The 19,933-nt window shown below is 42.0% G+C and overlaps 1 protein-coding gene across 1 annotated transcript in view; it reads right to left on the bottom strand.

Moving 5' to 3' along the window:
• Positions 1 to 795: 795 nt before the first annotated feature.
• LOC111672174 (glutamate receptor-interacting protein 2-like) overlaps positions 796 to 19,933 on the bottom strand; it is a 49,451-nt gene continuing 30,313 nt past the window's right edge. Inside the window, 10 exon segments of the mRNA XM_087180175.1 lie at positions 796 to 7,331; positions 8,222 to 8,368; positions 10,515 to 10,705; positions 11,581 to 11,776; positions 12,540 to 12,654; positions 13,762 to 13,918; positions 14,300 to 14,494; positions 14,653 to 14,792; positions 18,025 to 18,169; positions 19,783 to 19,928. Coding sequence (XP_087036301.1) covers positions 7,173 to 7,331; positions 8,222 to 8,368; positions 10,515 to 10,705; positions 11,581 to 11,776; positions 12,540 to 12,654; positions 13,762 to 13,918; positions 14,300 to 14,494; positions 14,653 to 14,792; positions 18,025 to 18,169; positions 19,783 to 19,928 — 1,591 coding nt within the window. The 3' untranslated portion in view covers positions 796 to 7,172.

Raw genomic sequence — 19,933 nt, 5'->3', positions numbered from 1 at the left:
GATACTGTTGTGATAGGATCCAGTTACTATAAAAATCAGTTAAAGATGGTGGAGTGAAACATTTAGTATGAAAATACTCAAATATTAAGAAAGAGTTCCACAAAACTGATTTTCTTTTTGGTTTGTAACAGAAACAAACAATAGCTTGTGATGGCCTATTGCCTAGCGACACAGCTCTAATCATAGTTTACCTGTCGCCCTGTATGTCATCTCTGTATTGACTCAGTCAGTCAGTAACTGCTTGTTTCTGGCTGCCAAGATTAAAGAAAGAATCTGCAGGTGTTGTTGGTGGAAGGCGTCATGTTTGTTTTTTTCATGTAGTCTCCAGGTCTGTACCCACCTTTAGCATATCGTGTGCTTCGGGTGTTAAACTTCTTTCCCATGTGTTATTGCTGTGCCTGTGTTTGTGTGGATTTATGTGTACTGTGTGTGCTGGACCTGTTATGTAACTGTAGACTCTTGGGGATAATTAAGTCAGCAGAAGCAGAATGTACAGTACAGTATACACACACACACAAAACGATCTGTGTTATTTAGAAAACTGGAGGGAATTAAAAAAAAAACAAAAAAACACATGAACACAGGAAAACACACAAAGAGCCTGTTCATACAAAAACAGACATTTTTTGGGCGGGGGGTTCCAATAGATCTTCTACAAGTTCCTGAAATCTTGATGGAAGACTAGTGGATATAGTGTGTGTATATATGCTAAGAATAGATGCCATTTAAACAGTCTATTCAGCACAAATTCAGAAAAGTACATTAAAGTCCAGAAATAACGACAGACCCCCGAAGTAAAATTAGACATTTTATTTTTCTAATTTTTGATCTTTTCTCATGTTCTTCTCAAAAAGAGAAGTATAGCAGTACACTCTTTGTTTCATAGAAAATGAAAAAAACAAAACGACAACCACGACAAAGTTATACATTTTATTTTCCCTTTTTATAATTTGTTTTGTTTTGTATTTTCTTCCCATGTTTCGGAAGAGTAATACCGTCATAGAAAAATACTATATTACATAGAATAGAACTTTACACAATCTGAAAAAAATACACAATATCACCGCATACATTATTAGATGCCCAATCCGGAACCATAATGTGGTTTGATGACACTTGTTAATTCATGTTTTAAGAGGACGTAATGTTAAAATAAAGCAGAAAAACAATACGAATGTAACAGGCCTTTATGCCACAAGCTCTGATGTGATTATCAGAAATGTGAGGCAAAGATTGGAGACAGTCGCACGACCAACTAATCTGCTGATTTGTAAATATGCAACAAGACTTTATTTTCCCTTTGTAGAGTCACAGTTACAGTTGGCTGAAAGTCCAGAATAGAAGTTTAAATTCATGTTTACAGTAATGACTCGTCATTTTGGCTAGCTAGTTAACTGACTTAGTTGGCTAACAGTATCTGGGTTGTAAATTAAGCTAATTGTTAGCTGACTTAGCAGTACAGTCAGTTGGCTAACAGTGTCCGGGTTGTAAATTAAGCTAATTGTTAGCTGACTTAGCAGTACAGTCAGTTGGCTAACAGTATCTGGGTTGTAAATTAAGCTAATTGTTAGCTGACTTAGCAGTACAGTCAGTTGGCTAACAGTGTCCGGGTTGTAAATTAAGCTAATGGTCAGCTGACTAGTACAGTTACCTAACTGTATCTAGGTTGGAAGCTGAATTAGGTTTTAAGTTAAGATAATGGTTAGCTGACAAGACTCCAAATTAAAACAATGAATGAATGACTGGCTTACATTACACAATGATAAGTCACTCAGCAGAAACCCCAACATGTGCTCCATCTCCAATGGGAACTTATAAAAACACACAGTAATGTCCTGCTGCCATTAAGAGGAAAGAGGAATGCAGCTCAGTCCCTTTCTCCAGCCTGGTTTTCTTTACTGGTCGAGAGATTTGAACTGGCATCCTCATGGTCAGACACTGGGTTCTTCTTTAAGCTTTAGGCTCATTCCCAGGTCGTGATATAGTGACAGTTTCAGCAAATATTTAGTTTTTATAAAGGTTACCTACTGAAGTTTTAAGATGAACAATAGATAAAAAAAAATTGAAAAAAAATTTAAGTGTGTATTTGACGTGAAAGCGCCTCACTGCAGCTGATGATGTAATAAATGCCAGATTATGTTATAACTTGTCAAACATAATGACATCCGTTTCAATCCGTTTAAATAATAAAAAAAAAAAAAGGTAATAAAATCACGAGCATTTCTCCACCACATTCAAATAATCAGTTACTCATTAATCTGTTACTATAATTTGAAACGATTGCAGTGTCGGTCCTTCGTTGCCACGGTGATTTAATGCTTTTTCATGTTTACATTTTCAACCACGTGACTGTGGACACGCAACTTGTTACATTTATTGCATTAAACACTTTTTTTTGTTTTATTTTCTTAAAAACTTCACCTTCCCGTGGGACTTCTGTTACGGTTCCGGATTGGGCTTTAAACTGACCTTTGACCCAGAAATGCATAGGGAGTATGGATGACCACACATACGTATGTACATACATACATACATACATACATACATACATAAAAACCAACAAAACAATTTAGAAGGCTTTTCTCTTTTTTGTTGCTTTACAAAAACATTTCTATTCTTTTTTTTTTTTGGCCACTTGATATTGCGTAAAAAAACACTCAGACAAGTTTGTTCCGTTGTACATGAAAATACTTACAGTGCATGGTATTCAACAGTGTGCTTCTCTTTTTGTAGTAAGTGCTTGGAGAGAGGTTAAAGTCCCTTTTTTGTTATCTATGACAAACTTGTCTTTCTCTGGTTTTGCTCACAAAAACTGAGTTTATACTGTTTTCAGTCTCTTCAGGGTTTCGCAAACAGCCCTGAAAAATATCACCACTGTACAATGAAATGTACACCACCTGGCTCCCTCTCTGTCTAACACACACACTCATACACACACACACACACACCCACACACACATGCTCACAAGCTCAGTCATGCTCATACATGCTCAAAAGTGGAAAAAAGAAAACACACCCGTCCATTGATACACACATGTAAACACTCATGTATATAGTAACACAGAGAAACCTTGACCCACACATTACGATACAGAGTTGAGCACACACAGCCTCCCTCATTCACACACACACACACACACACACACACACACACACACACACACACACACACACACACACTCGCATGTATTATTCCCATATGTTGCATGAATTGTCTCACGTTTCTTGCACACACACCATATTATTAGTTCTCTCTATTGTCACACAGGAACATGTATGAACGTAACCCTCCGACCCGTCTACACTCTTTCTCTCCTGCAGCTGCAGAAGGAAGGGAGCGGCAGCAGCCAGTCTCTCTCCGTTGATCCACTGATAATTGGGGGTGAAGAAAGTTTTGGCAGATATAAGAGAAAATTATGAAAAACAGAAGGTGAAGGAATCTCTGCTGTTACCAAACAGACTGAAAGTTTGTCTTACTACAATACCCACAATCCATAGAGCTGCAAAGTGGGAGGAGCTGTTTGGTGTACCTTGCATTAGCTGTGTCCCAATTTAGGAGCCTCATCCTTCAGGGGACGTGGTCTACAAAGGTGTGGTCCTTCACAGACCGCGAAGGCCGAACCAAAATGAGACGGTCTGGTCTACCGAGGATTTTCGCTTTGCATCACCAGCTGTGCCGGTCGTTGCATCGCAAAGTGTGACTCCTGTCGCCTAGCAACCTTGGCAACACCTAATAAATAGTCCTTGGCTTTAACAGTTGTACTGTTAGCTGTTGAACTGAGCTGAAACCCAATACTTAGATTTAACAGTGTAATCCTCAGGCTCTCTGTCACTGTTGTTTGCCCTCATTACCGGCGTGCAGTGAATCTTGGCGATAGGTCGGTCCACGAAGGATCCACCCTTTGGAGCCTTCGTTGCCCCGTCTTTGAAATGGGACTGTCTAGTTGCGCCGCTGTGACGCACTCGGTCTTTAAATGCTGCCTCTGAATGACGAAGCCCCTGAATTGGGACACAGCTATTGCCTCCAAAGATGAATGGTTGAATGGTCCATGCAAAAGATGAGCAAATGTGTTGGAATATATCTGGTTCTTTGGACATAAAGTCAAAAGTACAAGCCTCGTTACAAAATGTTCCACTGCAATCACACCTCAGTTCAACTTCTGAACTCTCAAGTTTTGGATGAATTCATCAACTATGGCGTTGAGTTTTGTTCTCAACCGCAACAACCAAGAGTTTTGAATTTGATGCAGCTCCAACTTGCTCTTCTGTTTGGCTTTGTCCTTAAAGCAATAGCAACAAAGGCTCATGGGTATTGTAGTATTAGGAACAATCTGCCAAACTAAACTGACTTACAAAACATGATTTCTCAGAAATGATTAAAAGAGGTGGGTAATACTAAGGATATCAGAAAAAACACTTCACTGCCCCTTCAACTTCACAACTCCATATATATATATATATATATATGTTGAAAGAGTTATTGGTTGCTGTCATCATTCCTCTTTATCCTGGCTGTAAAGTGACGATCCCTCCCTAAAGCGACTGTACCAAAGTCTGTACTAACGTAATTAAGTACAAAATTTACTGACGCATGTACATGCACATCATAAATAAAACCAAACACCCAGAAACACAAACAAAGGTTAAGACAAATACACAATGACACACACACAAACACACACATACACACATACAAACTGCACTGCATTCTGGCCCTCCTCTTTAAGAATGTGTGTGTGTGTGTGTGTGTGTGACTTTCTTTAACAGCTCTGTGCTTCATCAGCTCCTGATGAATTTTATCTGCCTGTTTGCAGACGATGTCATTAACTATGTTCGTGATCTCTGAGCTGTGACAGGGCCGGTCTTCTCTACAAAGCCAAACAGCAGTAACACTAAGTATTCGTGGTTGATACACAGACATCATCTGAAGGTGCTGTGTGTAGCATTTTAAACACAACTGGGAAAATTAGTTGTCATAGCAACAGTTAACGCACGGGGAGTTTGGATTACCTGTGAATTTTGTTGCTTCCTAGAGAAAAGAGGATGTTACTTGCTTTACTTTGCTTGTTTTTCACAATGGTGAGCTAAAGAGATGTGAGATAGGTGCGACTAATGACCTACCTGTGTATGTAGTCATAGAATAATGTACACTCAATATCAATAATGCTAAACATGCTTAGTTATGCTTGTAAATTTTAGCGTACTCGCTAGTTTTAAGAGCAAAAGCTTTAATATTAAATTGCATTTTGCAGGAAATAGCGTTGTTGCTGATGCTGCCAACCTTTGCTAAGAGGCTACCGTTGCTATTACCTGTGGCTCTTCAGTTCTGTTGAGTCAGCACTGGCTTTAAGTGTTGATGTTTCCTGCCCTGGTGAAAAATCTGATGAGCGCCAGTGGTTATTACAAATGTACCTTATATAATACATTTATGGTTTACTGTAACAATTAACAATGTTGGATAAACATGTTCATATCAGCTTCTCCAGACAGTCACAAGCTTTAGATGTGTTTGTTTTTGAGGAACAAGGCTTTACTTGAGACCATCCTCATGTAAGCAGCAGGTTATTATGACATCATAGTTAAGTTTTGTTGCTAGGCGACATCTAGTGGTCGTAGTAATGATGACAGGAGCAAAGGGAAAAGTGTCGGTGACGTGGTATAAAGAGAGACAGAGTCCTCGTCAGGAGGAGGTTGTGTTCGATTCTCATCTGAAAGTAGCAGTTTATGTTGTTTCTATTATCCATGACCGTTCGTTGTCATTACTGTAACCATGACAACAAAGTTCATCTAATGTTGAGTAACTACTTATTGTAATTCAAATCACCATCTTTTCCTTAACCTAACCAGGACATGACAGTTATTATAGTAACCACGGTTAAGAAGGTAGGTACGCTGCACACGGTACAGTCTGAGTGTTTATTATTGTAACCATGACAACCAAGGTCTGGTACGCTGGTATGCTACACACAGCACCTTCAATGCATAAATAGGTGTTATTGGTGATCATGCTGAACCTCAACCCCAGTCATGATCTCTATACAGTAGCTACTGCTCTCTGACTCTATGAGCCCGGCGCTCTCGGACGGACCGGGTGTCAGCAGTCGGCAAAAAGAGGAAAAACAAAAAACAAAAAAGGGTCAAAAATCTCTCGATGTTGCGGGACGATGTTCTTCTGATGGCAACACAGTTTTCTCCGGGGGGCGTCTCCACGAGCACAGCTGCCCAAATGTGTTGCAGCAAAAAGTCGCCTTCGTTGCCCTCAGGAGACGAGAGCAGTCCCTTCCCTTCAACCGTTTACACTCAACCAAAAAATGTTTGGCAGTTGTGATGACATCACTGTCATCACCTTGTAATGATGTCACAAATTCAGATTATAATTATTATCATTATTAATATTATTCTAAACCACAGCGTGCTGAGCTCATGATGTGCAGTGGTGTCAGGTACAGAAGTGCGGCCTCGTGCGACAGCTGGACAAAGAGCTAAACGTGACCTTTTTCCTGGGAGCAGCAGACTCTTAGCAGCAATATGGACTTCTACAACGGCTACATCTGTACAGACCACAGCCAGACACAATATAAAAGACAGCTCCTTCATGAACAGGTGAGTATGTTCCGCTGAGTCTCGTTAGCGTTTCTTAAAACAAATAAAATCTGAAAACCTGAGCGAGGCGATTTCTGTTTTCATCGATTCAGCTTCACTTGAAATCTCAATATTGTGTAATAAGGCAGATCCTTCTGGAGCCGTCACTGGAAATTTCTATAAACCTGCGGCCTGGCGTTAAAAAACAGCTGAAATGACCTCACTCAAATTACAGATTTTTATTCATTTGTTCTAAGTGAAAAAACAAGAGTCAGATTAAATGGCTGGTTAAAGTGCCAAGTTAGTGAGTCTGCAGTTCAACCCGGTGTAAATGGGAGGGGCATGCAAGTGTTTATGTGTGTGTGTGTGTGTGTGTGTTACTGGAGGAGTCTTGTGTTTAAGTAGAATTATTGCAAGCCGATGGAGTGTATGTGTGTGTGTGTGTGTGTGTATTTGGGCCAGTCCAGTAGATATAAGTTTATACTTCATCACCACTTATAGGAAGTCTCCTGCCTGAGTGTGACAGAGTGAATGCATGTGTGTGTGTGTGTGTGTCTGTGTGTGTGTGTGTGTGTGTGTGTGTGTGTGTGTTACAGGTCTAATGGGTGGTCTAAAGTGTTGTTATTGTCCTCTGGTTCATCGTTGGCCAGTGGGTTGCGGCTGATGACCAGCTCCAGTCTGTCTCCGGCCTCCGTGATGAGAGGCACCGCCAGGCAGCAGTCAAAGTCCCTCGTCCTCACGTGGTTCACCTGGACAGAGACGGAGACACACAGACGATGAATGATCTGGTGAACGTTGCTGCTGCTGGTCCAGGCCTGCAGCTAACTGACAAAGAAAGAAACCATCTACTTAAAAGATCATTCCTGATTACAAATTAGGTCTTTTTTGTCAGCCTCATAAAAACAGATTCAGGGTTTCATACATCACAAACCTGTGGAACCAATCCTGTCAACTTGTGGGGACGGGGGGGCGGGACTAAATACACCTGAAACCTTTTCAGTACAGAGAGAGAGAGTTAGCACAAGCGCAACCGCTAACACTGTGTCAGCCACTGCTAGTTACAAGCTAACAAACAACATAAACAAATAAAAGATGCTAACTATGCTAAGGGGTTCTGAAAAGATGCTAACTAGCTAATGGTTCTGACCCGTCTGCTAGTCTCTGGTTCTGGTCTCAGACTCCTCCTCTGAGTCTGGGTCTGACTGAGGCTCAAACATGTGACTGAGTCTCTGATGTTTCCTCCTCTCACCATCTTGATGCTCTCTGCTCTTTCACCTGTCCACCTGGAGCCAGCAGGTGGTGGGCGGGGCTTAAGGCTTCATCCAGGTTTCTCAACCAGGAAGTAAGAGGAGATGAAAACCATGTTAAACTAAAGATGAATCTCATATCTTAAGTTTCAGACCCACAGATGTCACCCTGCTTATGCTCTGCCAAGGTTACTGAGGTAACCTAGGTTACAGCAGCCATCTTGGCTTCTTCTTTTGGCTCTTCCAGCCATCAATCTGCTCTTCAGCAAAGGTTCAGTGACTAAACTGATTTGATTTCACTCTCTTGTTAAGTCTTTCCATAAGGACTGTGTTCTACGTCGTGGTCCTGATAAGGATTACATCAAACATTAAATCTGTCCTTTCATCGTCACCTGCAGGATCCTGTCGTAGGGCTTGAGTCCGGCTCGGTCGGCCGGCCCGTCAGGTCTGATCATGTTGACGTAGACGCCCTTCTCCAGGAAACCGTCCGACACGCTGAAGCCGAAGTCGTCGCTCTCTGGATCCTTTATCACTGTGACCTAAACAGAGGGAAAACACAAGGACACGAGGCTGGTTTGATGAAATTACTTAACTCAGTTTAGTTTGATACAAGTTTTAACATGAAGAGAGAAGCCTAATGCATTTATCTACCTAAAAGACACAGGTTGTGCTCAAGGGCCCTGACAAAAACAAGCTAACGCTAACTGACTAATGGTGTCGCATCATGTGACCTAATGTTTTCTGTCGGATCTGAACAGCTGGCGTCCGGTTGATCACATAAATGGAATTGATTAATCAGTAGTCTGTGCTCTCATACAGGAAACATCACATAAAGACAAACAGGCCGTCCGCTCTCATGTCACAGTCAAACTGATTGAACAGTCTCATCACGTCACAGAGTTCAGAGCGTCTGATGAAAAGAATAACGGAGAGAAGTTTAGCTCTGTTGTTTGTCCACAGGCTCAGCTGAGCATGAAAAGGCACAGGCTGCAGTAACAGAGTAAAACCACTGTTTCAGTTGGATTAACAGCAGGTCACACATCTCTTATCCACAGTTCACATGATGAAGCAGCTAAAATGGCCGACGCACCACAACAAACACGGACGGCTGAGCGCAGATGTTGAATATTAGTTTGATGTGTCGAGGCTCCGGAAATGTGAATCTAAACTTTATTTTTGACATTTGACTTTGAACAACTTTAAAAAATCCTTGTTTTCTTGAAATTCAACTGCATGGACCTTTTTAATTTCACATAGAACAAAATGTAATACCTGCTTAACCATCACATCGTCCAAAGTAAGAAAGTATGATGGAAAATCAGTCGGTTCGATAAGGTCCAGAAATATTGATTATCATTATCATCATTTTATATTTTTCATCACTTCCCTGCAGAACATAATAATTTGTAATGATTTACCCTGTAACACCAAATGAGACGTACACGTGTTGGAAATGATTTCGACATGTGATTGTTGAAATGCAAGTTTACGTCAGAAAGGTTAAATCCCTTTTCCATAATGGATAAAAACGTTTTTAAAGCCGTGGTTGAGACGGTGGCTGACAAGCTGAGTGAGGGGAGTGATACTGAAGCAGAGTACAGCAGTTACCGGGATGGAAGAAACAAAGACAACGACATAGAAGATTCAGACACAGAGTACTAACCAGCTAGTCAAGGTTCAGGGTGAGAGACATGTTGGAGGATGAGGAGGATTTCATTGAGTAAGATTCACCTGATGCAACGCTGTCACTCAAACCTTTATTCTTCAGCCTCTGAAGCAATATGCAACCTAAACAACCTCAAAGGCAAAGCCAGTGATATACAATAAAAGTCAAAGGTTTAAGGTCTCATACAGTTTTTATTCCATGTCTCTATCTGCTTCACAGGCTGAGAAATAAAGGTTTTAGTGAACGTCAAGGTTTTAGGTTTTAGAGGGAGACTCCAGTCTGAATGGGTTAAATGGATGATATCTGGAACTGGATGAGAAAACACAAAAACATTCAATAACTATCATGACATTAAAATATTTAAGACCTGTGTAAATGAAATGTAAGACTTTTTAAATACTCTAAGCTGAGTTCCAGGCGTTTAAAGACTGTTGCTGAAACTCGTTTAAATGCACGAGAGGCCGCTCCGAAAAACGACCACCATTCAACACAGTGTCACTGAGGGATAAATGTAAAATGGATGTTTTTACAGTTGGTAATGAGAGCCAGATGTTCTGCTCAGAGCTGTGGGTTAACAAAAAGCTGAAAAGGCAGTGTATGATGTCTGAATATTGCATGATCTTTTAATGAGGCACCATTTAAAGGCTGTAGCACTCTGGCTGTTGGCCAACGAGCCCATCAGTAAAACAGCCAAGAGTTTCTCTGTAATGTATTTTCTTCTTATGCGTTTCTCAGTCCGGGTCTGGGCTCTACATGTTCGTGCAGACCCTCGTATGAAGTCATGATTATAAATCCACAGGAGGGTGAAGACATGTAGTCGACAGCGTAACAGTCGCCTGAGGGGGTTGGGCCTCTGTGATGTACATCCTATACCGTGTTACATAACGGCCTGCCCAGTGGAAACATGGCTTTTTAAACCTTTTTTCACAGAAAGCATTTACTACATGTCGCAGCAGGAAAAACACAGGTGTTGTAGAAGCAGAAGGAAAGTCATGTTGCTGTTTTTGAGATGAACTCACTTTGTGCAGCTCCAGAGGCGTCGGTGACAGAATCCCCTGCATCTCCTCCTTGATCCGACGGGACTCCCACGTTCTCTCCGACACTCTCAACGAGGCCTTGGGCTTGGGCTCGTGGTGCAGGAGGGGGGACTGGTTGTCCTGGTGGAGGTGGGCTTCCTGGTTGAAGTGGGCCTCCTGGTGCAGGTGGGCGTCTGGGTGGAATTGATGAAGTATTAAAGGCTGTTTCAACAAGACTTTAGTTAACAGCACTCAGAGGTGTAATATAATAGTACTTATACTTTGTTACAGTACTTTTGGGAGTATTTGTACTTTGTTAACTTTCACTTTTACTCCACTACAATTTCAAAATAAACGTAGACGCTTGCTCTGATACATTTCCCCTACACACCTTTGTTACTACAAAATAAAATCAGAAGAGATTTGGTGGCGTAACGATGTTGGAACAGTATCATGAGTAGTTGAGTTTCTTCAGACTGCCACTTCACCAGAAACCCAATTTGTTATAACGTGTGTGTAGAATAATCCTAACCCTGACTAATTCGCTACGTAGCGCTGTAACGGAATCAACCCGTCAACCCTCTGATGCGACACATAGGACTGTCTCTTTAAATAACGCCCCTAAGGCAGCAGGCGTTCTGGGCGTACCTACCTTCGTCGCCACGGTTACTATAGTATACAACAGTGATGGCTTGGTTAGGTTTAGGAAAAGATGGGGGTTTGGGATAAAATAAGTACTTCCTCCAATAACCCGCCATATTTGTGAGAAATATTTTCTCGTCTTGGACTGAAAGATCGTTCGTACCTGATGAAGCGCCTCTTATGCTGCGCCACCTAAAGAAACTCCCTGTCTAATCTCATACACATTGACGTAACATTGCTGAATATATTTGAATCACAGATGTAACATTTACCACTTAATTTCATCGGAATCAATACAAAGCAAAACTCTTTAAGACAGAGAATTTAGAAGTTCAGTGTCTTATTTTAGCTTTATTTCCCTTTGTCAGTTGTTTATTAGGAGCCTGGACAAACAACCACCTTTGGTTCCGTCCCATCTACCACTGACCTTGGTGGAGTTGTGCCTCTTCGTGCAGGTGGGCCTCCTCGTGCAGATGAGCCCCCTGGTGGAGCAGGTTCCCCTGGTGCAGGAGAGAGTTTCTCCGCAAGGGGCTCATCCTGCTGTGGCTCAGTATGGGCTCAGCTGGAGGCTTGTTGACGCCGTCTACGCCCAGACTGATGGCCGTGCCTGTCATGATGGACGCCTGCACCAACAAATACACAAACATTTTAAGTTTTGTTTTGGCTGTTGTTGTTAAGTTTAGGTTAAAAAATGCTAACGTTAAAGTGATAGTTGTGGTTATTAGACATGGGACTGTGTGAGGTCGTCATGTACAGTCAGTGTGTTACCTGCAGTAGATTCAGGTAGGAGAGGCAGGGAGTGATGAGCTGCTGTGGGCCTTTAAAAAATGCCCACTGAAACAATCCAATGTCTGTTTAAATGAAGCTTCATGTAGGAGTATGTACTACATTTTTCTCGACCGCTGAATTACCGTATTCCTACGCGCAAGCGCACCGAAAGCACACGCTGTATCACGCCGTATCTGAATCTCAGAAAGTGATAAACTTTGTTATAAAGAGCTGAAGATATATTCTACATGAAACTTCATTTATACAGATGTTGGATTGTTTCGGTGGGCGTCTTTAAATAGTGTCTAAAACAACCGGTCCTCCTGCTGCTCCTCAAAACTGAATCTACTGCAGGAAACACACTGACTGAACATGAACACCTCACACAACTCCACGTTTAATAACCTGAGCTTTCACTTTAATGGTTTCGACACTGTTGTGTTCATTAAACCAGAGTCGTAGTTGTACGTTAAGGAGCAGATGTGGTGAAGCTCGTCACTAATGCAACGAAGGAAAACACGTGAAATATATAAATAGGTGGATGCATAGCCCAGTGTCGCAGATACTGTGGACGATAAGGATGATAGCTCCCTCTAGTGTTGGTGCAGTGTCACTGACCTCTATCTCTCTGAGGAGCTCTGATTGGCCGCAGGTTTCCAGATCCTCGAGCGCCTGACACCAGAAACTGTCATCTGGATCCAACAGAATACCGTCTGGTTGTTGGCCTATAAATCTGTCTCACACACACACACACACACACACACACACACACACACACACACACACACACACACACACACACAATTAAATGAAGTAATCTCACCACCTGATGTACAGACATGTTCAGATACGATCTGTTTGGGTAGCTCTGCCTCTTGGTCATGACCTGTATCTTATGTAAACTGTAAACTGTGTTTTTTCTCCGTCACCTGATCAAACCAAGCGTCATTGTGATGTAAATAAATGTTTAATGTGGAGCTGTGTTGCATTATGGGGCAGCGTCATCAGCAAAGTGACTGCTGGTTCTGCTTCAATCTAACATGAATAATCTTTTAACACTGAATGTTCTCGACTGACAAGATTAATTCACATTCATTGTGCAGATGATTTTTTTTTCTTTCTCTCTCTCTCCACCCCCAGCAGTGTTATATAACCTCAGCGAATGTTACTATCCTCACAAGGCTTAACCTCCTGACTCATCACTATGCACACACACACACACACACACACACACACACACACACACACACACTCTCCAGATCCTGTCACTCTCACTGACTTCAGTCAGCCTCCACACTGAAATGTCCACTTCACCACAAACTCTCAGTGCTGCTGCAAAAACAACTCAAACCAGAGAATCAAACACGCTCCTTCTGTTTTAAAGCTGATTCATCTGTTTGTAGAAAACAGAAACAAGAGTTTTGAAGATACACAGGCGCACAGCATCTGTTAATTAAAGCTCCTCCAGTGTAAAAGTCTGTGTCCATGTGTAGTGTGATTATAGATCAGGTCTAGCTTCATGCACACAGCCTGTATTCAGAAACTGAGCCTTAAAACCAGCCGTCAGGACTTCTGGAACTTTGTGATGTCACAACAAAGCAGTCACCAAGCCCCGCCCACCTGGACCCACCATCCAAACCTTGCAGGATTTGGTTTCTCTGAGTGTTTTTACATGAAATCTGCTTTATTTCTATTGGATCACTCAGAATTTTTTATTTTATTTTGACAACAATCATTAAAGACTTGACATTTATTTATGGATCAGAAAAATCACACAAGTTTTAAGTCTGTATTAACAGATTAATACAAAAACACCTAGGATACATGGTTGAAGTTTTACCCTGGTGGTTTGTCCCAGTCGTCCTCACTGAACCCCCCATCGCTGAAGGGGTAGTTCTTCCGGCGTCCAGGAGGAGGCGTGGTGCTGCGCTGCTGCTTGGCACTGCGCCACTCGTGAGGGTGGAGAGCGATACCAGCTGCTTGGTTGGTGTACGTACCTGCAGGAGGAGCAGACTGCTCAGTTACAGACGGCCGCTGTAGGTGGCTGCTGTACCACTAGGCTTCGTCCTAACCGCAGGGTCACAGGTTCGAATCCGACCCGTGGCCATCCACTCATTCTCTCACTGACTTTCCTGTCTATCCCTCACTGTCCTATCAGAATAAAGGCAAAAACGCCCCAAAAAATAACTTAAAGGTCAAAGGTCAAGGTCACGTTGACCTCAGAAAGCACTTTTTAGCCATTACTCAATTCTTCACACAACAATTATGTACATGTAATCTGAAACTAGTCTGAGCGGCGGAGGGATACAACCACACCTATGTTTTCAGTGTACGCCCATGTTGACCTTTCAGTCTACATGTGTTAATCCACAGATTACCCTGGCTGCCGTAGCCGGCGTCCAATCCTGAGCCGTCCCACGACTCCATGGCCGAGTCCACGCTGGGGATGGTGGTGGAGTAAAGCTCGGAGAGCTTGTTGGTCTGTTGGCTGTCGGTCAAATCGTCCTCCTCAGGGTCACTGAGCTCGTTCTCTGTCGTGTCTTCGATCTCTGCCTCTTTCCTCTCCTCCAAATCTTGGCGGGAAGAAATTATCGTCAAACAACAAAGAAATCATGAGACAATGAGTGTAGTTTCAGACAGGGGTGGTCGCTAACTCGTTAGATAAAGAGACAGCGAGTCATCACAGGAGGCGACGTTAAATTGAGTGACCATAAAAAGTTTTCACTCTCACTGTCGAGCTGCTTCTTGATCTTGAGTGTCACCGTCTCTCCGGCCATCTGCAGCAGGTGGATGGCTTCGCTCAGCGGCTTCCCTTTCAGACTGACGCTGTTGATCGCCAGGATCCGATCCCCGACATGAATCGCCCCTGTCCTGGATACACATGAGCACACACACGCAGGCAGGTAAGAGAACACACACACACACACACACACACACACACACGTGCACAAAGTCATGTATAATTCAGTGTTATCCACACACACAGGAAGAAAGAGTAATACTGGACGTGAGGTTAATGTGAAATAGAGATGGATGTCCCCCACAGGTTTCTGAAGAGTCAGCTGATCTGCCATCACCATCTTGGCAGCGCCTGACTCCGCCCCCTAACTCCCAGATATTTAAAAAATGGGCACTCAAAGAGGCCACGCCCTCAATCCTCCATAACTCTAGTCCTTAATTAAATGTAAACAGGTGAGTTATATAAACAGGTGAGTTATATAAACAGGTGTCATGAAGGAGGAAATTAGCTCTAGAGATCAAAACAGTTTCTGTACCAGGCTGTAAACATGTTTATTTCTGCTGTAAAGTTGGACATTTTAACATGGGAGTCTATGGGGACTGACTCACTGTTGGAGCCAGACTCTAGTGGTCGTTAGAGGAACTGCAGCTTCTGGTTCTTCACTGTTGATGCTTCATGTTTCAGTCTGTTTCGTCTTTGTGTGTTTATGCACAAAGAAATTGGGCAGAAATTGTGTAGTTTTGTGAACTGGATCCTGATTTTATCAAAAAAAGAAATCAAGTTTTCAATGTTGAAACAAAAGCTGCAAATTAGTTATTTACTAAACTAATCTAATTGGTTACAACCTTAATGAATGAATTACTTCATCAGGTTTCAGCGCTGCAGTGATACTGTTTTAATTTAATTTAAAGTCGTTTACTGTGTAAATAAAACGAGTGACTGTTCTGTGGTAACAACAAGGTGACTCCCTTTAATCCCTCACCCAGTTTCACCTGCTGTAAAATGTAAAACACAGTTTATCTCGTGGCCAAGTTTGATAGAGGAGTCATTCATTTGAAGCTCTTATCTCTCGCACACACTCTTATCACACACACATGCTTTACACGTATATGCACAACAGTGAAGTGTTTCTGTTTCTTTATATCTCTAGTTTCTATTTACTTTAGCTGGTTTAACAAACTAAAAGCACTCAAAAAAAAAGACGTCGTGATTTTGATATCGTCCGTAAACCTGCTCTTTGTTCCGCGTCGAGCTGAACTGAACGTATTAATAGAGCTTTTAGCCAGGTCGGAAGTAAAGTGCTATATCGATAACAGGAAATAGAACAATTACATCACAAACTCCAAGAAATGAGGTCACAGTGTGTGTGTGTGTGTGTGTGTGTGTGTGTGTGTGTGTGTTCCAGTGAGGTGTGGAGTGAGGTATAGCGGGAAGCCGTAAGCCGACTCCCCGGGTGTGTGTCGATGAAACACGTGAGCCGCTAATAACCGCTGACATTTTATTGTGAAATCAGTGCTGAGTGGATAAAAGCTGAGTTCACTGTGACTCAGGAAAACCATTATGTCATCCTCTGCTCGGGCTCATTGCCGTAAACACTCGCTGCCGCCGTCCCGTCCCTCCGCCGCGTTGTGTTTCTAATGATCTCATCTGTCGCCACTTCATGTCACATGACACCTGCTGCACACTCAGCTGCAGGTGGGGAATCCCTCTAATCATCCGTCTATTGATCTGGAGCTGACGGGATATTCATTACTCCGTTCTTTTCAATGGGACGACTCTAACTGTTCTGGTTCTATGTCAGGTGCTGCTTTCAAGGGGTCAAGGCCTCAGTCAGAATTCCAACCACTGATGGAGAAGAGACTGTTGTCACTGTCAGGGACGTTTATTTTACTCACACATGTAGTTTCCTGGATTTCATGTCTTAATAAAACTCTTGTGTGTTACAGACCAGGGCCCAATAAAACTGTTGTGTTTATTATTATTATTCTCCATAAAAATAATGGCCTTTTTGAGGGACTACACATGCTAAAAAACCTCGAGAGACTTTCCCCGTGCGTCAGAAATGGTGTAAATTTACGTGTTTTAATGTGTGTGGTGAAATAGCTCGAGATGGCTCGGCCCATAGAAGATTTCAACAATACTGCCCCTATGCTGTGTTTCACCTACATGTATGAAATTCAGCAGGGACATGCAACATGGCACCACTTACAAAAAAGCCTCTTACAGCCATACCCTGAACCCAACAGGAAGTCGGCCATTTTGAATTTCCTCTGCAATTTTGGCGCCATTTTTGGAATTTACGTGTGTCGCACTTTAACGCACCTCCCCTACAGAACTGATCAGATCGACATCATAACAGACTTTTAACAACGCAGAATGCTAATATGTCGACGGCCAACACAAACATCCACAGACTCATACGTGACAGTAAGAGCACGTGAGGATGTTTTAGGAATCACACACGTCCACTGGTGAAGTCATTAAAAACAGAATGTTAAATGAACATTAACTCATGTATTTTACGCCAACGACAGACATTAAAACAAAAACTAATTTTAAATTTTTTATATAAATGTGGAGATGTAGGTAAGAGAAGCAGGTTTGTGCGACGGGACGTCGTGTTCCTGTTTTGCTTCCAGCACAAAGAGTGTAAATTAGCCACATGAGCTTACAGAGCTTCGCCCACATCACGTCTCTCGCTGAGCCACAGAGGAACTGCAGGTGAAGTGTTTCATGTTGCGTAGGAAGATGTGAAGCCTCCTGTTCGTACTGATGATGTACAAATTGAGCTTTTGATCATTTTGAGCTAATTTGAACGTTTGATGCTTTGAATTGTGATGAGCTGAAGTTAGGAAAGGAAGAAATGTTGGTGATTTCAAACGGCTCAAATACATTAGAAGATCACGTCCAGTCACTCCTCAAAAGGACTGTTGGGTTATCAACATCTTAAAGCTACAGTACGTCACTTTTTGTTTTAATAATTTTAATCCTCCACGCCAGCGACAATCAGAGCGGCAGCCATTTTGTTTTCAGGTTGCTCGTCTCGTTCTTGTGGACACGATGTCTGAGTAACGCCTTGACAGAACTTCTTTTAATTTGGTGCAAACGTTCTCTAACATTAACTGAGACAGCGAACACACCGAGGATGCAGGTGAGGAGCTGGGCGGAGCTTGATGAAGCAGGTGTGAGAGGTTGTTAGTTAGATTTCCAGAAGTTGCCTATTGTAGCTTTAAAAATCTGCAGCTGGAGTTTCTTTATGAAAGCTTCACAACTCAAACTGGCAACCTAGATTTCCAAGAATGACTCTGTGTGTGTGTGTTTGTGTGTGTGTGTGTGTGTGTGTGTGTGTGTGTGTGTGTGTACCTCTCGGCCAGGCCTCTCTTGGTTAGTCCAGATATAGTGATGGGGTCAAAAGGCTCCTCGGTGCCTGAGATGGTGATACCCAGAGGGCCTCCGTACCGCTTCAGCTCCACCGTGTAGATGATGCTGCCTGATGTCTCCTGCTCATCTGGTACACACACACACACACACACACACACACACACACACACACACATTTGTGTTATTCTACTATTTCAGCAAGGAGTATATGTTACTGCCAGACGTCTGTTACTCATCTGACACACACACACACACACACACACACACGCACACGCACACGCACACGCACACACACACACACACACACACACACATATTTCTAGAACTATGTAAAAACTCTTCTCAACACAACATTGCTGAATAAGACACAGTTTCCATGGTAACCAAGGAGAAGACTGCCTTGTCATCATGTAGCATGAACACACAATATCTGCGCGTGTGTCTGCGTGTGTGTGTGTGTGTGTGCATGTGTGTGTGTGTGTGTGATTACACACTGTAAATCATAATCTCACATGACATCACATCACAGGACAGAGGAACACGGCGACGTCTCTCTGACACAACTTTGACTCGTTCATGTAACTCATCAGGTCACACAAATCCAAGATGGCGGCTACAAGACTCGTAACATGTGACTAAGAATCATTCTTCTGCACATTTTCTCACTCAATTCTATATTTTTATTTGTTAGTTTTTATATTTTCTATCTTTCTGGATGTTTTGTTTTATTCTAACTCTGATTTTTTTCACTCTGTATAAATATAATTATTTCATTGTTCTATTCACACAGTCTCTTCTTCACTGGTGTCAATAAAGACGCCTCTCACGGCGTCTTGGATGATTTTACAGCTGCAGCAGAAATCAGAGTCGCGGTCAGCAGCACCACCCAGTGGTCGAACACTGTCAGTGCACCTCCATTCACACATCACTTAAATTAAACAAGCAGAAAGTCTCTGTTGCAATGTGACGATCCGTCTGTCACATTAATACGTTAATACCTTTACCTACACACTTTACTTTACTGCTCTTTCCTTTAATTCTATGTTTATTTTCTGTTTTTCTTTTAAGCCTCTGTATTTTCTCCATTTTTAAATAGTTTCTTAAATTCACCCTTTTAAAAGGTACTTACTTAAACTTACAGAACAGAACATAAAATAACACAAAGACTGAAGCCCAGTTTTTTACATTCTTCAAACCTCTTGTGAAAACAAACTTTACTGATGTGGGTGAATTGTTTTGGTGCTTGAAATGAGTTTATCAAAGTCTTAAGTTCCTTAAAACAACAGTGAGTAAAATAATAGATAAATGGATGAAAAATACTGAGAATGAACCAAATGTTAGAGGCCTGTTTATTGCTTCTGTCTCTGGCTGTGACTCACATTTGATCTTGCAAGAATATGAACCAGAGATCGGAGAGTTTACAGATTCTAACAACATTTAAACCACATTTCTGTTCTGTATTATCACAAAGATATTAATAGAAACATCTTAAGACCTCAGAGGGTTGATACCCTTCTTTTATTTCTGGTTATTTATTTTATTTCTGGTTTTACTCACTTTAATAAATCTCATAGTATTTTATTATTTTATCTTTATCACTCTATTGTTCTCTTTGCTTTCCGGTCTTCAGTGTTTCCTCAGTTCCTGTTATTATATATAACACATGTAATCTATACAAATAAAGTCTGATTGACTGATTGATTGATTGATTGATTGATTGATTGATATGCTGACGTGTACCTGAGTTGTCTTCGTCCTTGCGGATCTTTAGTTTGACCAGCTCCTCACACTGCTGCAGGATCTGCTCGGCGTCGTCTTTGGAGCAGTTCTCCAGTCTGATGTTGTCGATGGCCAACAGCTTATCACCCGGCTCCAACGTGCCTGTTCTGGA

The sequence above is a fragment of the Seriola lalandi genome, unplaced genomic scaffold (genome assembly GCF_002814215.2).
Source record: "Seriola lalandi dorsalis isolate HSWRI2012SDOR001 ecotype SW California unplaced genomic scaffold, Sedor1 jcf7180002054895, whole genome shotgun sequence".
Classification (NCBI taxonomy): domain Eukaryota; kingdom Metazoa; phylum Chordata; class Actinopteri; order Carangiformes; family Carangidae; genus Seriola; species Seriola lalandi.
The sequence above is the reverse complement of the archived record's forward strand: the minus strand, read 5'-3'. Positions and strand labels throughout refer to the sequence as shown.